Genomic DNA, 20,931 nt, shown 5'->3' with positions numbered 1-20,931 from the left:
TGTCGGTTGTGGTTTATTAACAAAGCGTGACTTAGCACAATGTGTGAACCTGGTTTTGTGAACAGGACAGGCTTAGGGGGCAGAACTCTGGCATAGCAAGAGCCAGGATCAACGGTAGGATTTGAACTGGTTGTCTCTCCTGTCTTTTGAATTTGATAAAAGAGTCAGTGGGCAAGCCACAATTATGGATGTTGTACATACTCTAAATGCCAAGAAAGGCAAAGTTTCAGCAATGCTGCTTGTATGTTGCAACCATCTTGTAAAAAAGGAAATGTTGCCGGCCATGTGGTATTCCCACAGGCCTGCAAATTCTCTTTCAGGCAGCAATTCCAGAGAGGCCGTCATGGTCAGAGCTGAACTGCTCCAAGTGTGAAGCTTTTCTCTGTCCCCTTCCATTTTTGCAACCAAATTACTGGTTCTCTAAAGCTGCCAACTTTCTCCCAGCCTCAGCTCTTGTGCTTTAACCATCTTTTAACAAACAGAAATTTAACCAGCTGCTTCAGGCATGGAAGTGTGTGAGCCAAGAGGAGACTTCCCTAACTCTTACATTTCTGTCATAAGATTATGATTATTTATGAGTCCAGGACCTGGGCTGGTTTTTCAAAAAGACCTGCAGTCTTCTGCATCTCTTATCCTTCGCCTCCTCTAAGCCCCAAAGTCTGCATTTCCCTCCCCTTGTCACTGAGGGAAAAATGCCATGTTGGCAGCCGTTAGACCTCTGCAGGTACGTGTACAAATAAGGTGACGCTTCCTTCCCAATGCAAATGAGTCAGCTTGGAGAGACTGGGGGGGTGGGGTGGGGGAGAGATGCTGCCTGACCTCCAGGCAGGGGTGCCTGCTCAGTCCTAAAAGTCCAGCTTGAAGGTGGAGAAGAGGGGCCAGGAACTCTGCCCCTGCCTTTACCCCAGCTGCTTGTTTTGGGAAAAGTAGCTTTGAACCCGTGTCTTCCCACCATCCATGATCGTGCAGGGACCTGTCAGGATTCCTCTCTTAGGAAGTTGAGGGGTGGGTGGTGACTCCCAAGATGCCTAAATGGAGGATACCAAGCTGAAGCTCTGCTCTAGCAGGGGAGGGGAGTGCATCAGCTGCACCAAGTCCATTCTCATTGTAAACTTTGCTCGCGTCCTTCCTGGTCTTTCTTTGTACCCAAGCATCAGTCTGCACTGGCACCCTTTCATCTTCGGACTGAGCCTGAGGCTTACCGTCTTGGGACTTGAGGGTGGCACCTCATAGCCCTGCAGGAAGATAAGGGAATAACTGCCTGGAAACCTGCCCACCCCGCTTCCATCCTGATGCCGTTTGTCTCCTGGGCTTACCCAGCTGAGCTGATCCTTGCTCTTCTGGTTGGTACGCCAAAGCGGCTTAGGAGGTGAGGCACTAAATACAGCCCGGGGGTCGAGAGTGATGTTGATGGAAGAGCTACTGGGGGTGGGGGTGGGGGCGGGTGGGAGGGGGTGAGAGCACCCAGCAAATCATTCTCCCTCGGCAAGGTCAGGCAGGTCTCATGGGTCGGCTCCTGGGCTCTCGGGCAACATGAAGCAGATGGGCTTGCCTAAATCCCTTTTCTGTCTTCAAGCCATTCGAGCACAGGAGAAGGGAGAAAGGCTGGAAGCATCTCTGAGCATGGGCAGAGAGCACAAAAGTGTTGGGGAGCACTCCTTCCCCCAGCCTGGCTGAAATTGGAAAAGTGAGTGACAAAGGAGGGATTTGGACTTTTCAGTTAGGAAGGAAAATGCAGGTGGCAGGGGCTTTGGGATTTAGATTTGTCCGTGCTCAGGGTTGTCTATTCTGCTTTTGTACATGACTATTTACAATCATGTATTATTTTTCATTTATTAAATGTGTACACCACCCAACTTCCAAAGACTCTGTCGTAGGTCTTCCACAGCAGCCTGGCCTCCTGGGACAGAACAGGTGAAGTTTCACTAATGGAAATGCATAGTTACCGTATTTCTATAGGCCGAGATGTTCTTGAAGGCGCTAAAGCAGGATTTTAAGAGCGCTAACTCTAAAAAAAGTTGGAGGATGAATCTGGATTGGACTAAACAATTTTGGAAAGGAGCATTTTCAGGGGAGAAGAGGGACATCATCCTGTGTACGGAGGTTCAGAGTGTTGAAAAATAGGATTCAGTGGAAGCTGGAATGCCTGCCTATAATAGAGCTGTTTTTAAGGAGTTAAAAAGGGGAAGGGTTTTCTTGCAAATTCTGTCTGCACATTGAAAGGATTCACTTGTCATCCCTGACGGGAGTGTTTTAACACAATGTAATAAAAGTTGGTGATGGAAAAACCAAAAATAGGTGAACTGTAAGGTACAGCTCTCAGCCTGCAGAGGGGAGAGGGGCAGAACAGCAAAAGTTTTTGTGGACCTTAGAATTGGGGATTAGATCACTTTGCAGCATTACTGCCAGTTTGCTGTCATGTGAGGCCCCAGCTTAATTTAATTTAATTTAATTTACTCGATTTAGAAAACCTGCCTACCCCACTCCCTCCAGTTACTCTGATTCCAAGTCAGTTTATCACTAAAAGGAAGAAAATTCTCCTTTTTTATTGCATTCTTTACTGGGTTTTGTTTGTTCTTTTTTTTTAAAAAAAAATCACATTTCCTTGTTAATTACACTGCATAATATTTACACCACAGCAGCCAAAGAGAGAAAGCACTCTTTGTGCTAGAGAATGGGGTGGGGGGGACATCTTTTTCTGCCTCCCTTCTTTGCTGTCTTGCAAAAAGAAAAAAAGAATAAAACACCCAAAACAAGCCAGCTGTCTGCCCTCCACCCCAAAAGCCTGCCCCATGCCCCACCCTGCCCCGGTCCATAAAAAGGAGTTCTAGGCACAAGTTTCCATGCATCTCATGGCTTTGCTTGCACCACGATAGTGTGTGGAGAGGAGATTCATCTGAAGCCGGCCACGGGAGCAAAGGGAAGGACCCTTTTCTTTTGCTGCTGCCAGCGAGCTCCGAAGGGGCTGGATTTCTCCCACTGGCCCTTAAAGCGATTTGGATGCCCTCTCCCCCGGCACTGAGGAGGGGGCTGAAAAGCACCCACTGAATATTGCATATTGGGAGGTACTCTGGTCAGTTTTTTTGCATTGGCGGCATCAGCTCAGCCGAGGGCCTGCTTCTCGCAGCACCAAACGCACTCAGACGTAGGCGGACTCGCTTGACTGGGTCCGCCCGAGGGTAGGCACTTGGGCCAAGGAGGAGAGATCCTTCTTTCGCACCTCACAGATGGATTTCCGCCTGGCCTGCACCCCCCGGATGGCCGTCTTGATCTTGCGCCAGCCCAGGTGGTTGAGCTCAGCCAGGTTGAGGAGGACGCAGATCCCGCTGACTGCAAACATGAAGACCAGGAAGACGGTCTTCTCCGTGGGCCGAGACACATAACACTCCACTTCTTTCACACATGGGTAGCGGTCGCATTCAAAGATGGCCGGCACGTTGAACCCGTAGAGGAAGTATTGCCCAGCCAGGAAGCCAATCTCCAGGGCATTGCGAAAAACCACCTGGAAGAGGAAGAGAAGCTCAGTGGTTAGAGCACATCGCCTTTACCTTCTCTGATCTGCTGCTGCAGCACGGACCTGAACAATATTAAGTAGATCCTGCAGATCTGCAGAATTCTAGCCTGTTGGGCCTTTTCCTACCTCTTGTTAGAAAGCGTTGCACCCCCTCGTCACGTTTTCCTCAACTCCGTTGCTCTGCAGCTTCCAGCCAGCGAGGGGCTGGGTCTGCAGAACACCCTGCACCAAAAATTACCCCACCACGTTTTAACATAATGTGTCTTATTTTGGAGGCTGACTGTACTGTGTTATGTCAAATGAATGAGCAGAAAAAATGTCTGAGTATTAACAATATATTGCAATGTCAACACTGTTAATTGTATAGAAAGACAAAGGGGGAACCAGCCTGGGAAATCCTATCACAAACGGAACAATTCCACAATATTTTGACTCTTTGAGCGTCTCCTTCCTTGATGTTGGGTCGGGAAAATTCAGCGTTCAAATCAGTGTTTTTCAATCTTGGCAATTTTAAGAGGTGTGGACTCCAACTCCCAGAGTTCCCCAGCCAGCATGCTGGCTGGGGAATTCTGGGAGTTGAAGTCTACACCTCTTGAAGTTGCCAAGGTGGAGAAACCCTGGTTCGAATGGACAGCAATTCCCACACTGGCAAGCCACACCTACCCATTAACCTCGCTTATCATGCAACCCTAGCCTCTAAGCTTCGTTCATGGCTTGGGGTATCGTTCAAACTCAGAAAAGGGGGGGAGCTGGGAAAACTCTGGTTCTCTTAAATGAGCTGTGCAAACACACTCATAGATTGTGCAAAAGTGTGCAACTGGCTACTAAAGGATGGGATCTGGCCAATCAGGAAGGCATTGTAGAAGTTTGGCATAGCTAACAAGGAATCTACTGGCTGCTGGCTGGGGAATTCTGGGAGTTGAAGTCCAAGGTGGAAAAACAAGTTGCCAAGGTGGAAAAACACTGCTCCAGAGCTTCTCCAATCTAACCATGGTCTGCTCTGTGCTCCCCCTTGCTGCCTGGTCCTTGCTAGAAATGCCCTCTTTCCATCCGACCTCCCTTGAATTGGGGCTGGTGTTCAGAAGTCCTGCAGCTTATCAGAGGTCAGAAGGGAGGCTGCCGGGGACCTTAGGACCAAGCAGAGCAGAGGCAGTGGGTAACCTCCTATTACATAAGGCCACCCTGCTGCCTCTGCTCAGTCTGAAGACTGCTTGGGCCTCCCGCTGCTGTGCTTGGCTATTCCTCACCCTGTGAAACTCCCTTAACACAGATGGTTGCTCTCAGCAAGGCAGAGGGGAGAAAGGTCAAACCGACTCGGAGGGAGAGAATCCCTCCCTTCGGTCAACCTCTGCTTAGGAGAAGTTGAATTCCTCAAGCCGAATTGCATGAGACATGTCCTTTTGGCCCAAGGGAGAAGGGCTGTCAGCCCTTCGAGGTAGTCCAGTCCAGAAACCAGCACTACCTTTATGGTAAGGTTACAGGAACAGACCCTTGCAAGTCTGAAAGCACATCTCTCGCCCCTTGCCTTTACTTTCCAGGGAATTAGGGAGGGTCCCTTCTGAGATGCTTTTTCCATCCCCATTCCTTCTGTGGGCTGAAATGTCTCTTATCCAGTGTTTCTCGACCTTGTCCACTTTAAGACGGGTGGACTTGGGAATTCTGGGAGTCGAAGTCCACCCGTCTTAAAGTGGACAAGGGTGAGAAACACTGCCCTGACCTGACCGTTGCCTGGCTGCGACTCTTCCTCCCCCCGTCTCTCAAGGATCTCCCCACTGACCATTTCAAGAGCATTGGCCTTTCTTGGCCAGAGCTCCCCATGGTTGGCTTGGATCCCACTGCTGAACCTCCGAGCCTTTCCCAGGGCACCGCTCCTTCTAGGTGGAGGCCGAGCACATGCCTAGTTGGAAGGGTCCCCAACTCCAGGGCGCCGCATCACCTTTCCCAACGGACCTGGATGATGTAGAAGCGGGAAATGCCCTCCTGCCGCTTGACCTTCGAGCTCTTGGGGGGCCTGAGCGGGGTGCTGGGGATCTCCTTCACCTCCAGGCAGTCGGGCTCCTTGGACGAGCCATCGGGGTTCGGCACCAGGATGCCGTTGACGTTCTTCACCTTCTTCCCTTCGCAGGTGCCCTCCTTCTCCAGCAGCGGGTACAGGAAGGAATAGCGCCGATCGCGCTGCTTGGCGGACTGGTGGACGGAGTAAGTGATGAAGCAGAGGCTGGGCGTGCAAACCAGGATGATCTGGAACACCCAGTATCGGATGTGCGAGATGGGGAACGCCTTGTCGTAGCAGGCCTGGTTGCAACCCGGTTGCAGCGTGTTGCACATGAACATCGTCTGCTCGTCCTCGTAAACCGTCTCCCCCACAATGGCCACAATCAAGATTCGGAAAATCACCACCACCGTCAACAGGATCCTGTGGAAGGAGAAGCCACGGGTGAGAAACATCCCCCCTCCCAAGGTGCCTTCCCCAAATGGTGTTTGGACCCTGCCCCTCGAATGCCGGACCAGCGTGGGCTAGGACTCATTCATTCATTCATTCATTCATTCATTCATTCATTTATTCGATTTGCATAGCCACCCATCTCCAACCAGCGACTCTGGGCGGCAAACAGTCATAAAAACAGTTAAACAATTAAACGGTACAAAAGGAAGTTAAATACAAATAGCAGCCAAGAGATATTACAATCCGTCGGGGTCAGCACAACCAGGAAACGGGGCCCTTCACACACTCGGGACCCCAGGCCTGGGCACAGAGCCGGGTCTTCAAGGCCTTCCGAAAAGCCAGCAGGATTGGGGCCATCCTATTCTCCGGAGGGAGGATGTTCCAGAGGGCAGGCACTGCGGCAGAAAAGGCGCATCTCCTGGTCCCTGCCAGCCGACGTTCCTTGGCTGACAGGACCCGGAGCGTGCCCATCCTGCCAGACCGGATAGGACGGGTAAAGACAGCAGGGAAAAGACGGTATTATGGAAGTGGTCCGTCATAGTCCGTCCTAGGGGGACCGTGCCCTATGGGAGAGTCAAGGCAATTCCCCGACACCGTCTTAGAGTCTTCATGGGACACATAGGCCAGGTTCAGGCTGATGTAAAAGTGAGGGGTGAAAAAGTGGCCCTCCATGTACATTTTTCGAACTGTACCCTCAGTTCAGGACAACCGATTGTTATCAATCAGGAACGGACACCTTTTGAAGGCGGTTTGCAAGGGTGGGAGGCATGGAACATGTGCCCAAAGGTCCTTATGCCGTGCTTTTTTCCTATTGGGCTGGGGGCAATGCATGGGTATTTCATTGTTAAGCCATGACAAGCCTTTTCTCTCTTTCATTAAAGCTTTGCATTCTACAACATTCTAGCCTCTAGCAAATGAGGCCCCTCGCTTGGGCCCATCAGGTGACAGGAGAAGCCACCTCCCTCCGCACTGATGCCCCCGGCCCAGAGAGGCCACCCCCTCCGGAAAGGAGGAGGCCTGGCCAGGGAAAGGCGGAGCTGGCGACTGGAGCACCAGATCTGCTGAGAGTTGGCGGGGGGGGGGGTCGAGGCGGGGAGGAATTAAAGCGAGGGGGACTGAGTTTTGCCAGGAATCTAAAAGTGAAGTTTCCTTCAGGCCAAACTCAGCTCCGGGTAGCTTCAGGGGCACATTCTTGACAAGGGTAACATCCCTTCCAGGGTGTTTTTCAAACTACCTTCCAAGCTGTCTTGAATTGGAAAACTCGACAATCCTGGTTAGGAAGATAAATTCCAGGCCTATCCTAACATCTGCCAAAATGGCCTTCTGTTTTTTTTTTAAACAAATTCACAACCTAACACCCTACAGGGAAGGGGCATGTGAGTGAGATAGGCCTCCCTCCTTTTCTGTTCATGCAGCAGCCGTTTTATACGAGTGTTCCTCAACCTCAGCAACTTTAAGATGGGTGGACTTCAACTCCCAGAATTCCCCAACCAGCATGATTCTGGGAGTTGAAGTCCACCCATCTTAAAGCTGCCAAGGTTGAGAAACACTGATTTATACGATGCTCCTTCTCAGAGCTCCCAGAACAATTTGTGAAAGGTGAAATCCAGAAATAAAATATGCCATGAAACATGGCCTTTGCAGAACACAAACGTGGCGCCTGTTCTTCCTAGAGCGGGAGATGAAAAGTTCCCAAGACTTAAATCAGAGCCCGTGGTCAGCCCTAGAATGTATTTCCACTGCCAGAGTGCACCCCAACAGCCTTGACCTCAAACCAGAGAGTCATTCTAGCCAATGCTCTAGGCATCTGCAAACTTAATAGTGTGGCTCTCACAGAAATAGATGGTGATCTACCAGTAGACAGCTGGGTAATCTATGCCAGATCAGCAAGGATTTTAGATCCATTTAAGAGCCTCTCCATCCTAAATTAAATGGGGCAACAGGAACATTTAACTCTGCCCAGTCCTTGCACTAGAAAGTGGTTCCCGAGGCCTTGATTTCTTTAATTCTTTGGCAAAGACACTTTAGTTTGTGGGTGTTGTGGTTCTAGCAGCAATTTCAACCCCTCCAGTTTTTAGAGCCTGCCTCCTCAGTAGAATATGTCTGTCCCAACTTGAAGTCTTGGGAATGAGTCTCTCCTGAGCTAATAATTCAAGGGAGAGTGAATGAATAGATTAGGACAGTGTTCCTCAACCGTGGCAGCTTGAAGATGTGTGGACTTCAACTCCCAGAATTCCCCAGCCAGCCTGGCTAGCTAGGGAATTCTGGGAGTTGAAGTCCACACATCTTCAAGCAGCCAAGGTTGAGGAACACTGGATTAGGAACTGGGGGTGGGGGCTAAGGAGCATAACTATGAAGTGCATGAGAGTCAGTGAAGACAGTGGCACCTGCCAGAGTGCATTTCGGGACACAGAACTCTGTTTGCCTTTCTTCTGCTTTCTATTTCAAGCTTTCATTTATCACTGGAAAAATATTGTGTGGACTGGGGCTGAGAAGTGCGGGGGGTGGTGGTCTGTATGCCTCTGCCAGGTCTTGTGGGGATGAGTTTTGCTCAAAACACCTCTTGGTCTAAATTGGGGAGGTGGGAGAGGAAGTTGGGGCTCAGGTCAGATTCTGCCATCCCTTGAGATAATTTACTGCTAGTTCGCTTATTTATGGAGAGAACAGGAAGGGGCAGGAATGGAAAGAAAATTGCCCTGGGCCAGGTTGATCAGGATCCCAAAGATGGTGCGGAGAATATTGTTTCTATGTTTGTATATTGCAAGGGTCAAAAGGAGGGCGGAGAAGATACCTGCAGACCCTTCGCATCCCGGACACAAACTGTTTCAACTTCTGCCATCAGGACGGCGCTACAGAGTACCATAAGTCAAAACAACTAGACATCAAAACAGTTTTTTTCCTCATGCTATTGCTCTGCTGAACTCCTAATTAACGTAGCCTGATATAATGATTGACAATGTATGGTAAGACGTGACTGCTAAGATGTGACCGGTCATGCTCTGTTAAATGTGAACATATGTTTGACAACAGATGCAGTATATTGTCCCTTAATTCTCCCGTTAAATATGCGCGTGTGTTAGTTAATAGCCGTAGTATTATTTTCCTTCAATTTTTTTTCCTTTCTTGATTGTATAGTTTTAGTAAATAACATTATTACTTTACTATTGTTTATTTTTGATGTTATGTTATGTAAATATATTGAGGGCTCTTGCACTGAAGTCAAATTCCTTGTATGTCTAATCATACTTGGCCAATAAAGTATTCTATCTACTCTATCTAATTGTTAGAACACCCTTGAAAGAAAGCCCTGTCCTTAAACACTAAAAGAAGCCCTTTCATTTTCCAAGTCATAATTCACTGCTCAGAATTGAAAGACTTCAAAAAGAGACCCCAGCTTTAAATTGTCCAACCAGAATGCATCACAAATGTGGTTGCGTGAGTTTAGGGCTTGAAAATTTTGTTTTGCCATAAATGGACTTAAATCAGCCCAGCAAAACTCTCTTTCTCTCTCGCTCTTGTCTTCCCCAAGCTGTATATCTACAGCTTGGAAAGACTGAAAAATGTTCCCCTCTTTTCAAAACATGGCATGTTTTTCTGCACTCCTGGATACTGATATAAAAGTTGTCAAGTAAGGATAACGCTTCAGGCATCTCCTTCTGGAAAACGTACGCTGAAATCGGGGTTGGGAACAGTGGCCTGGCGGATGGTTTAGGAAGGGGACGAGACAGCAGAGGCTGCTAGCTCGGGGACAGATGCCAGGGCTCGCACCAGGAGGATTGCTGGGCAAAACAGGAGCCATCTCGGCAGCATCTCAGGCTGGGTGCGGATCAAAGAGGGATGCAGGAATGGATGGACCGCTTCTCTGCAAAAGCAGAACGCTAAGCATGTGCATCCTTTCCAGCTAAGCATGTGCATCCTTTCCACCACCGTCCTTCCATCCCACTCTCCCTCTGACTTCTTGTGCAGGTATCAGCTGCCTCTCCCACCCGCCTGCTGCCAGCTTTCAGCCCCCCTTGATGATCTCCCCAGGCTCGGCCTCCCTCTTCACCCCCACACCCTGCCAGCTCTGCCTTTCCCCACAACTTCCCCCTCCCCCAAAGTCTGGGTGCAACTGCCCCAGTTCCCTCCAGAGACTGGAGGGATTTCAGAGAAAAGGGGGGGGGGGAAAGCGGGTTGGATAAAACAGCCGGCTTGGTGGCAACGCCTCAGCTCTGCAGGACTACAGCTCCTAGTGACCCTGCCCCGGCCACTGGGCTGGTTAGGAGTGATGGGAGTTGTAGTCTAACACTGCTGAAGGGTCCAGAATCTTGAATCACGCTGCTTGGGGAGCAAGGGTGAAAACTTCAACCGGAGCGGCCGGGTGGGCACAACGCGGAATCTCAGGAAGGGATGGGGAGGTGCGGGACGCCGAGGCTGGACTCCCTCCCGGCGCGACAGCAGAGCTGGGGAGTTGCAGATCACCCCCTCTACTGCCCCCTTACCCCAACCCAGACCCGCGATCGGCAGAGGGGAAGGCGAGCCGGGGATCGGACACTTCCCGCCCGCCCGCCAGCCACCGCCAGCCCACGTGCGCGGGCAGCTCCGGGCCCCGGCGGCAGCTCCGGGCCCTTGGGCTAGGCGGAGCCAAGCTGCTAGTCCTCTTGGGGGACCCACCTCCCGATCATGGTGGAGTGCTGTTGCACTGCAGCCTCCAGCAGCCGTTCCAAAATGGTCCACTCTCCCATCGCTCCGGGCTGGACGGTCTGCCCGCATCCGAGGGCTCCGACAAGGGACGCTGGGTGCCGCCGCCGCCGCCGCCGCCGCCGCTCGCCTCTGCGCCGGCCGCTTACAGACCCCGCCGCCGCCGCCGCCGCCGCCGCCAGGGCCCCCGGCTCGCCATTGCCTCCGCGGGAGGCGGGGTGGCCGCGGGCTCCCGCCTCGCCTCGCCTCGCCTCGCCGCCTGCCGCCCTCGCGGCCGGGCGCCGTTCAAGGGCACCGCGGGCGCGGATCAAGCGCCGAGCGCACGGGCGGCGCAGGGCGCGCGCTCCCGCCCTGCCTCCGTCCCCCCCGCCGCCAAGCTGGGCACTGCGGCGACCGCGCGAGGCGCCGGGACCGCCCAGAGGCGGGCGGGAGGGCGGCGGGGGGAGGCGCGGGCGCGCGTCGGCCGCCGGGGCGCTGCGGGTTTTCTCCGCACCTGCCGCCGCCGCTGGAGAAGGCGATGCGCGCGCCCGCCCTCCGGCCGCCGGGGCGCGCGCGAGGCTGGCTCGTTTGGGGAGCGGGGCGGGGGCCTCCAGAGAGCGGCACCCCGTCGCAATCCGGGCCCCGCACCCGCCAGCAAGTGAAACGGGGAAGGTGATCGCGCCATCCCGCTCCCGGCGCGGAGGCCGGCTCTTGGGGGAGGCGCTCGCGGGCGCAGCCCTGCAGCACGCCCCGACCCGCCTCTCCCCAGTCCCCCCGGGGCGCCCTGGCGGGTTCCCCCTGGCCGGGAGACCTTCCCCGCCGGCCTGGGATGGCGCAGCAGCAAGCCTCCCCCACCCCCCACCTCCGGGCACAGAAAGCGAGCGGGTTCGCCGCGTTACGTGACACGCTTAGGCTGGTCAAGTAACGGCCTCCCGGCTCCGTTCCCACCGGGTGCCAAGCTCGGTGCGGGCTGGTTTGGGGTGCGCTTAGCTGACGGGTCGGTGTTTTTCGTGAACCCTGAAAGAGAGTCCTTTGCGCGAGCAGGTTAAGGGTGTTGTGTGAACCCGGCCCTGTGCTACAACCGTGAGAAAGAGAGAGAGAGACTCGGAAAGGCAGCAAGTTCCCAAAAGCGCTCCTGCGGGTCCGCCGGGGTCCCCCCATCCCGCTGCCGCGGCGGCGTAGGGGGAGGTCGCTCTTGTGTGCAAACCGGCCGCCTTCCCACGTGAACGCGGCGACCCGAGGATTCCTGGTGGTCGGCGGAGAAGGGACGCCTCTTTTCCCGAAGGGATCTGCTAAACTTGTCAAGAGCGATTTCTGCCCCTCCAAACTCGCGGGTGCACGAAGCTCGTTCGCTGCTAGATGTCTACAAGCGGACCGGCTGCTCTGAACCGATCAGGAAACGCCGTGAGAACGGCTGCCTCGGCAGGTTTCTCCCCGTCTTTCCCGTCCCCCGAGCGCCGTCGCGGGGATGCTGAGGAGGAGGCTCTCGGAGCGACGCGCGGATCCCCCCCTGGCGGCCCAGAGGGGACTGGCACCTCGCCTCCCTGGCCCGGCCCGGCCCGGCCCCCGCCTGGCCCGGGGTGAGAATGGCTCAGCAAAGGGTCCGCAGATAAGCCCGCTTCCCACCATCAGGCCCCTTCCTGCATGGCACGAAATACGGCATCTGCCGCTTAGAATTTCAGGGCGGACTCCCCGTTCTGGACATGATGGGGGGAGGACCACTCAGGCCCCTCACATCGGGGCGAGATGCTGCCGTTTTGGTGTTCCTGGGCGACCGTTGCCAGGGAGACAGGAAAGCGAGGAGGCTGGTTACCGAGGCCACTGGTGACCCGGTTGCTTGCCTCCTGCTTTTTTGGGTGGGGGGTCCCCGAGCTTTTTGGCCAGCCAGTTGCCCTGGCAAGGGGGATGGTGGCCTTTTTCCCCCCTGGCTTCAGACCTGGCTCTGAACCTGAAGTGGCCGGGATAATCGTGGGTTCCAAGGGCAATGCAGGTGGCTGGAAAGAGGTTTGAGGTTATCAGGAAGGGATTCTTTACAAATTTAAACTAGTCAGTTTATCTTTGCTAATCAGATAAAATGGTCAGCTGAGGCTCTGTAGCCCCGGGCAAGGTGAAGTCTGGAAGGAACTCAAATCTGAACCATCAAAAGCAATCTGGAGGCAGGGAGGTGATGTGCGTCCCAGTTTTCTTTCTTGTCAATCCCAGTCGCAAACCCTGCCAGGTAATTAAATTTTGGGTTACAGCGTGATTACAAAAAGTTGACTGGTTGTGTTCACACAATCCACATAACCCATTTCTGGTTTTCTGGTGTTTGGGTTTTTGTTTTGTTTTGTTTTGTTTTTGAGTGACTTCAATCTAGGCTTGGCTCCTGGCAACTACATGGACACACGTCCCTGCAGTTTTCTTGGCAAAATTTTTGGGAGTGGTTTACTAGCCCCTTTTTCCTAGGGCTGAGAGGGACCGGCCCAAAGTTGCCCAGCCCCTTTTCATGCCAAAAGGAGGATTAGAACTCAGGGTCTCCTGGTTTCTAGTCCCCACTGCACCACACTAAAAGAATTATTTGACTTCACCCGACATGCTAAGCTACCATACAGACATACCCACCCAAACCCCAATCAAAGCAAAAACTAACCACGTATATAGTGCGAATGTGGCCATTCGATGTAGAACTAACCCAATTAAGCCCACAAACTGGATTCCCGTGCCACACATTTAACTCTGAACCAGAATAAGAAAGCACAGTTGCTACCCTCCTATAACACATATTGCTCCTAAAATAAAGCATATTACAGCTTAAAGTGGTGGCCTGATTTACAGGCAAGGACAGGGTTTCCCATTGAAAAAAGCAAAGCAATGCCTTGGATGCAGACTTGCCCGTGGGTCTCCCCAAGGGGCGTCATAGCACTGGGTTGACTTTCACACGTGTATCTAAATGCACCTCACACAACCTCTATCAGGGAGGCATGACTGAGACTGTGCAAAACAGGCCGAGCTTCAACCGCACTGTTCCAGCCGCCATCTTGGCTTTTTTGACCATCCCCAAAGAGGCCCCTGGGCTCTGTCCACTGATCTCGGGACAGGATGTGCACTGCAAAAGGATCCAGTCCAAAGACTCTCAGGGGGAAAATCCTCTTCCTGTCTCATTGCCATCTCCACTCGTTGCTATTAATAAATGAAATATAACATATAGATAAATTACATCCAGTAAAGTCTTAAATGTTGCGTAAGTAATCTGGTCTTGATCTGCTGCTGGAACAAAAGCCCGATTGGCATTAGCTGTGCATTTCAGCAAGGGGTGTTTTGTGAGCAAGGCATCAGCACCGATTCCTCTCCTGTGGCCTCTAGAGCTGTGGATCAAAAGAACAACTGGGGATGCCTTTTAAAGCAGTAATGCTTGCTGTTGTGTTTTGGTTTGTTTGCTTCCTTGCTTGTTTGCATGCTAGATTCTGTCTCCAGACTTTTTTTTTTGTGATCATAGAACAGTTTATGAGTGGCCTTGGCAAAAAGTCATTTTGAAGAGAGGCACGTATACTTGGAATAAATAAATACCACCAGGGTAGTGCAAAATTCTCCCTGCTCAAGAGGATTACAAGCCAACTCATTCTGCAGAAACAAGCATTGAACAACGGTGGCTACTCAGAAGTAAGCCAACCCCAGTTTGGAAACAGTTGCCCCTACTTTTGCCAAGCCTGGCTATATTTTCAGGCTACCCTAGAGCATGCCAAGTTACAAACTGCCTTTCTTGCCAAAAAAGAAAAAAGAAAGACATCCAAAATGCATACTAGGGCAAAAATTCAAGTATACAGTAGCAGGGGTGTCTGCAGGGGGAGGGGGTAAAAAAAAAGTCTGTGATGCATGTGAAAATGGGGCAGGGCTTCAATCATGCAGTCATTAATTTTATCACACATACGAAGACATGTCCCTTGTGGACACTTCTGAGTTTGCTGAATTTGTGTTCATCTAATCAAGTATATATTTTGCATTTTCCTTCTTACCTTTCTTGCATTTTCCTTATCTTTCTTATCTTCTTATCTTCTGCTTATCTTTCCCTTTTGTGTGTGATAGTAAAAAGACCATAAGATTTCGAAGGACAAGATTGGTCCTAGAGATAGATAGAGAGGGGGGGGGATGATGATAGATAGATAGATGATGGATGGATGGATGGATGGATGGATGGGTACAGTAGATCAGTGTTGCTCAACCTCGGCATCTTGAAGGAGCTGGCTGGGGGTATTCTGGGAGTTGAAGTCCATGCATCTTCAAGTTGCCAAGGTTGAGAAACACTGCAGTAGATAGATAAAAAAAATAATTACCTGTTAATGTTTCTGCATGTGGAGCAGTGATTGATGAACTTAGAGTTATGGGATGGGGCAGAATGGCTCTGCCGCCTGGAAGCCAAGGTCATTGTGTGCCAATACCCAAGTCTGGCTTTTCCTTTTAGAAAAAAGTTTGGGGAGAACAAAAGGCTGGGCTGTGCATGATTGGACCAGCCCATGTGATAATGAGGGGTTTGGGTAAGGCCAGTTCCACACCATCGCTCCCCAACTGCCTTGGCTTGCAGAAAACCATGACTTTATGGAGATGCCAGTCTGATCAAAGGAGTAGAGGGACCCCATTTGGAACCCTAAGATGTTGACCCTGGTCAGCTTGACTCACCTTTCTGGAATACGGCCTCTCGGGTGCCCACTCCACAAGAGGGCTGTTTGTCTAGCACTTGGGAGTGGTGTTCCTCAGCCTCTGCCAGCTGGCAGCTTTGGTGAGTGGGTTGAGTCTGCCACGCTGGCTGGCAAGCAGGGTGCCCACCATTTGGAAGAGAAGCTCAGGCGGTTCCTGGATTTGGTAAGTCCTCCTGGAGAATTACAGCTAGCTAAGATTGGTTCCCCAGATGGCTTCTCCTATTAAGTCTTTCAACATGAGGAAAAGCTAAAAGAAAGATCTAGGCCAGTGTTTTCAGTTGCTTTTGCTTTGTTAAATGACGTCTCCTAGGCCAGTGTTTCTCAACCTTGGCAACTTTAAGATACGTGTCCACTTATCCTAAAGTTGCCAAGTTTGAAAAACACTGATGTAGGCCCACTAAAATTCAAGAAAAGGGATCAGTGTTGCCCTGTCCACGTGCTGAAGTGATTTATAAGCTTGGCACTGCCACAGCGGCAGCTGACTTTGGACACTTGCGGAAAAAATCAAAATGCCCCGGCCAAACCACAACTGGGTTTCAAACATAATGCTCTTTAGCTCTGCCTTGGTGCATTGTGCATTTCCTGCTATTTGTGGCATATGAAGTAAACAAAGGTTAAACAAATGCTGGTTGAGCACAATGTTTGGGCTCTGCTTCTACGGCATGTAGAGGGGAACAGGCAGAGAATGCTAGAGGGGTGGAGACGCATCCCCAATCGCCCAGATCTATTAATAATTTTTGATAATTAAAAAAAAACCGTTCCCCCGGATACAAGCAAGAAAAGAAACAGTGTGGAATTGTTGGGAGAGAATTGGGATAACGTAAGCCTGGGTTTTTTAGACTGACAGACAAACAGTGTATGTTTATAGTTAAATCAACTAAGTACCAGCCAATACAGTCTATCAGGCTGGTTCACACAACCCACTCATTTTTTTTAAAGTATGCTTCGGTAATCAAGCTACAAACAGCTGTGTCCAAACCTAATGCCAAGCCATAAACCCCAATGGCTGGATTCACACAACCCGAACCCCAAGCCATGGGATAGCTTAGCAAAAGGTGTGAATCAAGCCACTAGTTCAACCAGGCCAGGAAGGTGGCATCGACAGGCAAGGCACCAAGAACGAAACCTGAGGGTGATGCATCCCACACTTCAGCAAGGGTTTGTGGCAAAGGGAACACTCAAACCCAGCACCCACAGGTACAACAACCCTTCATTGAAGTTCTTCAGGCCTGGAGGGCAGGAGGGGAAAACCTTGCTCGGCCTCGGAGCCATTTCCTGTCCAAAGTTACCCACCTTCAAACAATTGGCGCCTTTAATCTCCACCTAAGAGGGGAAAAGTCAACAAGATAGTTTTCACTGCTGGCGCCATCCTGGGAACCTGCTTTTCCCCAAGTGCTTTCTAGCAAGCAAGCAAGCAAGCAAAACGGTGCATGGGGGGGGGGGGTGCTTGGAGGGGAGGGCTGGGTGAAAAGGACAGTCAATATTGACGGAAGCACTTGAAGAGCCGAGCTGTATGAGCTCACTGCATTCTTAAGAGCGCAGGGCTCCTCGGGGTTAGACCCGGACGGGCCATCCTGCACACTTTGGAGAACAGGAGGAAGATCCATCAAGGCAAAAACAGGCACGGTGGGGTGGGGGGAAGACTGGGGTAGCAGCACCCCTTCCCATCCCCCCCATGCAGATTGTGAGCAAATCCAGTTAACAAGCAGGTCGCTAGCGATGCCACGTAGTTGCTGGCCGTGAAATGGGCTCATAAAATAAGTGTGTGCAGTTTTAAAGGCAAAAATCCAGGTGTTTTAAAAAACCGGGGTGGGGAGTCGGGGTCGGGCTCAAGGAATCCTGACTGTTTTGAAGGTCCTCATATCTAAGCCCCACTGCTTTCAAGGGCCATTTTCTACATAGCTAAATCTGAATTCAACCCCACATTATAAAACACACAGAGAGAAGGAGCGAGAGAGGCCAAAAAACTCCCAATTTTCATTCTTTTTTTTTTTTTTAAAGGAGATGCCAATGTACTTTTAAGATACGCTTTTTCAAAAACGTTTTCTGCCTGCAAGTGACTACTCTATACGAAAGAGCTGTTGATTTCGATCTCTATAAAACCGCTGTTTTATTGGCTGGATCGCTGAACTAGACCCGGTTCTAGAGGAAGTATTTCTCCAACCTTAATTAGTTTTAAATTTGATTGTTAATTTATGTAGTTATTCAGGGAGGCAGGTTTTAGTGTATTATGTAGTAAGCCGTAGCACTAAATTTTGCAGACTGAGAAAATAGATAAATTCAATAAAGTTAAACGTGTGTTGTGCGAACTCAGCCACTGAAATGGGCATATCTGGAAAAAGACATTATTTTTATCTTTAACACTTATTAGAGGAAACCTCCTCTGAGCCCCCTTGCATTTGCATCTTTTATTTCACCTAGTCTGTATAATTTTTAAAATCAGGGTTGACCCCAAGAAACGGTTTTATTCTATTTGCAACATAGGCAGCAATGATTTGAAAACTCAGAGCCAGGTAGATTCATGTCATAAATATGACTCTTACAAGGAAGAAGGGACTTATCTCAGTTAAATAAGTGGGTGTTCAAATCCATCTGACGCAAAATGTGGGTTTTTTTTGTTCTGAACAAGTTTATTGACAGCAGCAAACTAGCAACGTAACAGAGAGGAAAAGAGAATTGTTTCACAGATGCTGGAAAAGTTCTCACCTGTTTGTGGTATTTAATGCCACGTATTTAAAACGCATTCATTGAGGGAGAAAAAAGAAATTGCGCTGAATGGCTCTTTTGAGAGGACATACCTGCGAACAACAAATGCATCGAGAAATTTCCATTCTTCACACTGTCCTGTTTCAGAATATTCAAGACTTCATTCAGTGCTGCTGTATCATATAAGGTAAAAGCAATGCTCTGAGGCTACATTTGTCATATGCAACCCTTTTAACATGCAAATTTAAAGCAATATTGATTACGCTTTTGTTGTGCAACAGCTTTGTAAGGCAGCCCTCCTTCTTCCCCTTCCACAAACTGGCACTTGAAGGTTGAGGACTAGGCCATTGCCACACACAAAGGCTTGAGGGCTGGGATTAAGCCTGGATTCCCCACAATGCCACGTGGCTGAGTCGGTTAGCATCCAGCTCAGCATTTGTGCCGGACAAAATGCTGCAAAAGTTAAGTGCAACCTGTTCTTCTGGAGCAGTGTTTCTCGACCGTGGCAACTTTAAGATGTGTGGACTTCAACTCCCAGAATTCCCCAGCCAGTGTGCATGGATTGGGGAATTCTGGGAGTTGAAGTCCACACATCTTAAAGTTGCCAAGCTTGAGAAACACTGCTCTGGAACCATGCAGCAGGAAGTTTCCCGCTATGGGGAAGGTCTGCTTTGTCACTTGCCCTGCTATTTCCATCCCCCCACCTTTGCTGCTCCCCCACAAACCATGGCTTGTTTGTGCAGCAAGACATGGGGGTGTTTGGGACAAAACGATGCACGGCCCTGGCTGTTTCTCATGTTCCCCCATTTACAGGTGGAGAGGGCATTAGAAGGAGCGAGGAGAATGCTCCTGGGGCATTGTGAATGCCATTCAGAGAGCTTGGAGAGTGAAAATGAAGAGGACGTAGAAGTTAGAATCATAGCACACTAGGGCTGGAAGGGACCTTGGAGGCTCCTTGGAGGCCTTCTAGTCCAACCCCAGTTCAGAAAGTTCCGGAAAGGTGGGCTTCATTTGAATGCCAGCATGCAGCTTTACGTACACCGGACTAACTGTGGTCGACTGAAAATGAGGACCAGTTTAAACCCAAGAAGCTGTAAATGGCAGTTAAGAAACTCAGTGGAAGTCAAAACAGGCTGGGGAGGGTTTCCCTGCTCAGATGCAACTGTCCGAACCCCCAGTAGGACCAACTGACCCTGGGTTTACCCATTGCACAAAGCAATCACCATTGGCTAAGCCATAAACTAGGGTTTACAAGCCACCGCGGCCACCTGCCTGCAGGATGGATGATGTGCCCTGGCAGACATTGAGAAATCCCAGCGTTTACTCCCCCCTTCCCATTTTGAAATTCCTGGTCTTGGCAGTGGGAGTGGGCACAGGAGAAGCCAAGCCCAAATCAGCTCTCTCTCTTGCTTCCTCCCAGGCACACTGCCATCGCCCTGCGTGGGAGCACTTTGGGACCGCACTTTGTTGCAATGGGGCTGCAGTTTGGGATGGAGCAAGCGCTGAAGGGCCAAGAGCATCTTGCTTTGCGCAAGACCCTCTTGAGCAATGAGGAAAAAGCTCGTCAGCTTCAGTGCAAGCCACAGCAATGCCTCCACCGGCATTTTCTCCTCCCGCGGGGCCCAGGCGTTGCTTCACTATGGGGCGTTTGTTTGCAAGAAAGCCTCTTCTGAAAAATGGAAGGACTGATCAGAGCCCTTTAATTTACCTTAGCACCCATTTTTATGCTCCTGTTTCTAGCGGTCTCTTTGCAGGCAGAGCCTGCCCGTAGAAGAAGGATAATAACTTCCTGCCCTGACATTGTTTCTGAGATATCTTGTGAGACCTTCAGTGAACAGCGGTGCTTAGTGGCTCATCCACATGCATACCAGGGCAGATGGCAATGTCTAGCTGACCTCTGCGGGTCTCAGGGAAAAAAAAAAGTCTGACCTGCTGAGAAGTTGGATGGGAGACCACTAGGAAATTCCAGGATTATAGGTTAGATGGGGAATTTGAAATAACCTTCCAGAACAAGGCAAGGGCCAACCGTTTTCCATACTGTAAACCACAAAGGAGGCCAGCTTGCTGTTAGGGAAACTTGACTTTTTCAGCAGCAGGAATAATCAAAGGATTGTTATTGGCTAATGAAGTGGAAAGGTTATTTTTTCTTGCTAGCACAGATCCCAGAATGCCCGTTAGAAAGCTAAGGAGGGGGGAAAAATAGCAGACCTGGGGAAATCTGGTCTTTCAAGTGGGAAAAGGTCATTTTTCCCTCTACCCCACAAAAAGCCTCCTTAAATTTTTAGGAATAGCAGTAAGACAAGAGATTGCCAGTGCAAAATAGAAAATCCATTTGTTACGCATCCCTCTGAGCTGATTGGCTGGTCCTGGGCTTCCCCATCTCTCCCACTGCATATTTCAGCTTCCCTCAAGGCTCGAGCTTCCCAACATGGGCCAGGTTTGTAATTCCCAGAAAGCTACATCCGGGGGAGTCGTCCCAAGCGCATCCAGAAATGGCCAGGTTGGGGTGGCCCGCTTTGTCCAAACTCTCAAATCCCAGTCCGGCTCAAACTATGGATAGCAAACCCACCCACCCCTGCCTTTGGCAGCTTCCTTTGGAGAGAGAATCTGAAATATTTGTCACCAACTGCGTGCCAAGAAGGGTTGTTTTGCTCTGGGATGGCCGGCGTTGAGGGTCTGGCCTAGCTCTGGCGGTCAACCTGAAGAAGGAAATGCTCGAAGCGCAGGGCAAGAAGACCTGGGGGAAGGAGGTCTCCCAACAGCTGCTCTGAAGGATCTCCGATGGGGGCGACCAGGGGCTGAGATGGAGAAGGAGGAAAAGGGGCCGGTAACCCAATCCGGTTGACCCACGGCAGCTTTCTCCTGTCCAAAAGCTGTCGGAGTTTCAAGGCTGAGGCTCCTTGAAAAGGCTCGAACACTCAGCTGCCAGTTGG

At 50.8% G+C, this 20,931-nt stretch overlaps 1 protein-coding gene across 1 annotated transcript; it reads right to left on the bottom strand.

The window, feature by feature from the left end:
- Positions 1–2,829: 2,829 nt before the first annotated feature.
- On the bottom strand, positions 2,830–10,697 carry LOC134503261 (gap junction delta-2 protein-like). Its single transcript, XM_063312010.1, has 3 exons — positions 10,614–10,697; positions 5,465–5,930; positions 2,830–3,502 (listed from the first exon to the last, which is right to left on the bottom strand). The coding sequence occupies exons 1-3, from the start codon at positions 10,682–10,684 to the stop codon at positions 3,140–3,142; spliced, it is 900 nt and encodes a 299-aa protein (XP_063168080.1). The 5' UTR covers positions 10,685–10,697; the 3' UTR covers positions 2,830–3,139.
- Between the last annotated feature and the right edge of the window lie 10,234 nt (positions 10,698–20,931).

This window comes from Candoia aspera, chromosome 10, assembly GCF_035149785.1.
Source record: "Candoia aspera isolate rCanAsp1 chromosome 10, rCanAsp1.hap2, whole genome shotgun sequence".
NCBI lineage: Eukaryota > Metazoa > Chordata > Lepidosauria > Squamata > Boidae > Candoia > Candoia aspera.
Note: the sequence above shows the minus strand (reverse complement) of the source record. Positions and strands in the feature narration are given on the sequence as shown.

Excerpts from the sequence above, each read along its gene's own strand:
- LOC134503261 (XM_063312010.1), bottom strand. The coding sequence starts at position 10,684 with ATGGGAGAGTGGACCATTTTGGAACGGCTGCTGGAGGCTGCAGTGCAA. Across the intron at positions 5,931-10,613 it reads CACTCCACCATGATCGGGAG|GATCCTGTTGACGGTGGTGG; the intron begins GTGGGTCCCCCA and ends CTCCTTCCACAG. Across the intron at positions 3,503-5,464 it reads CCCGCTTCTACATCATCCAG|GTGGTTTTTCGCAATGCCCT; the intron begins GTCCGTTGGGAA and ends TTCCTCTTCCAG.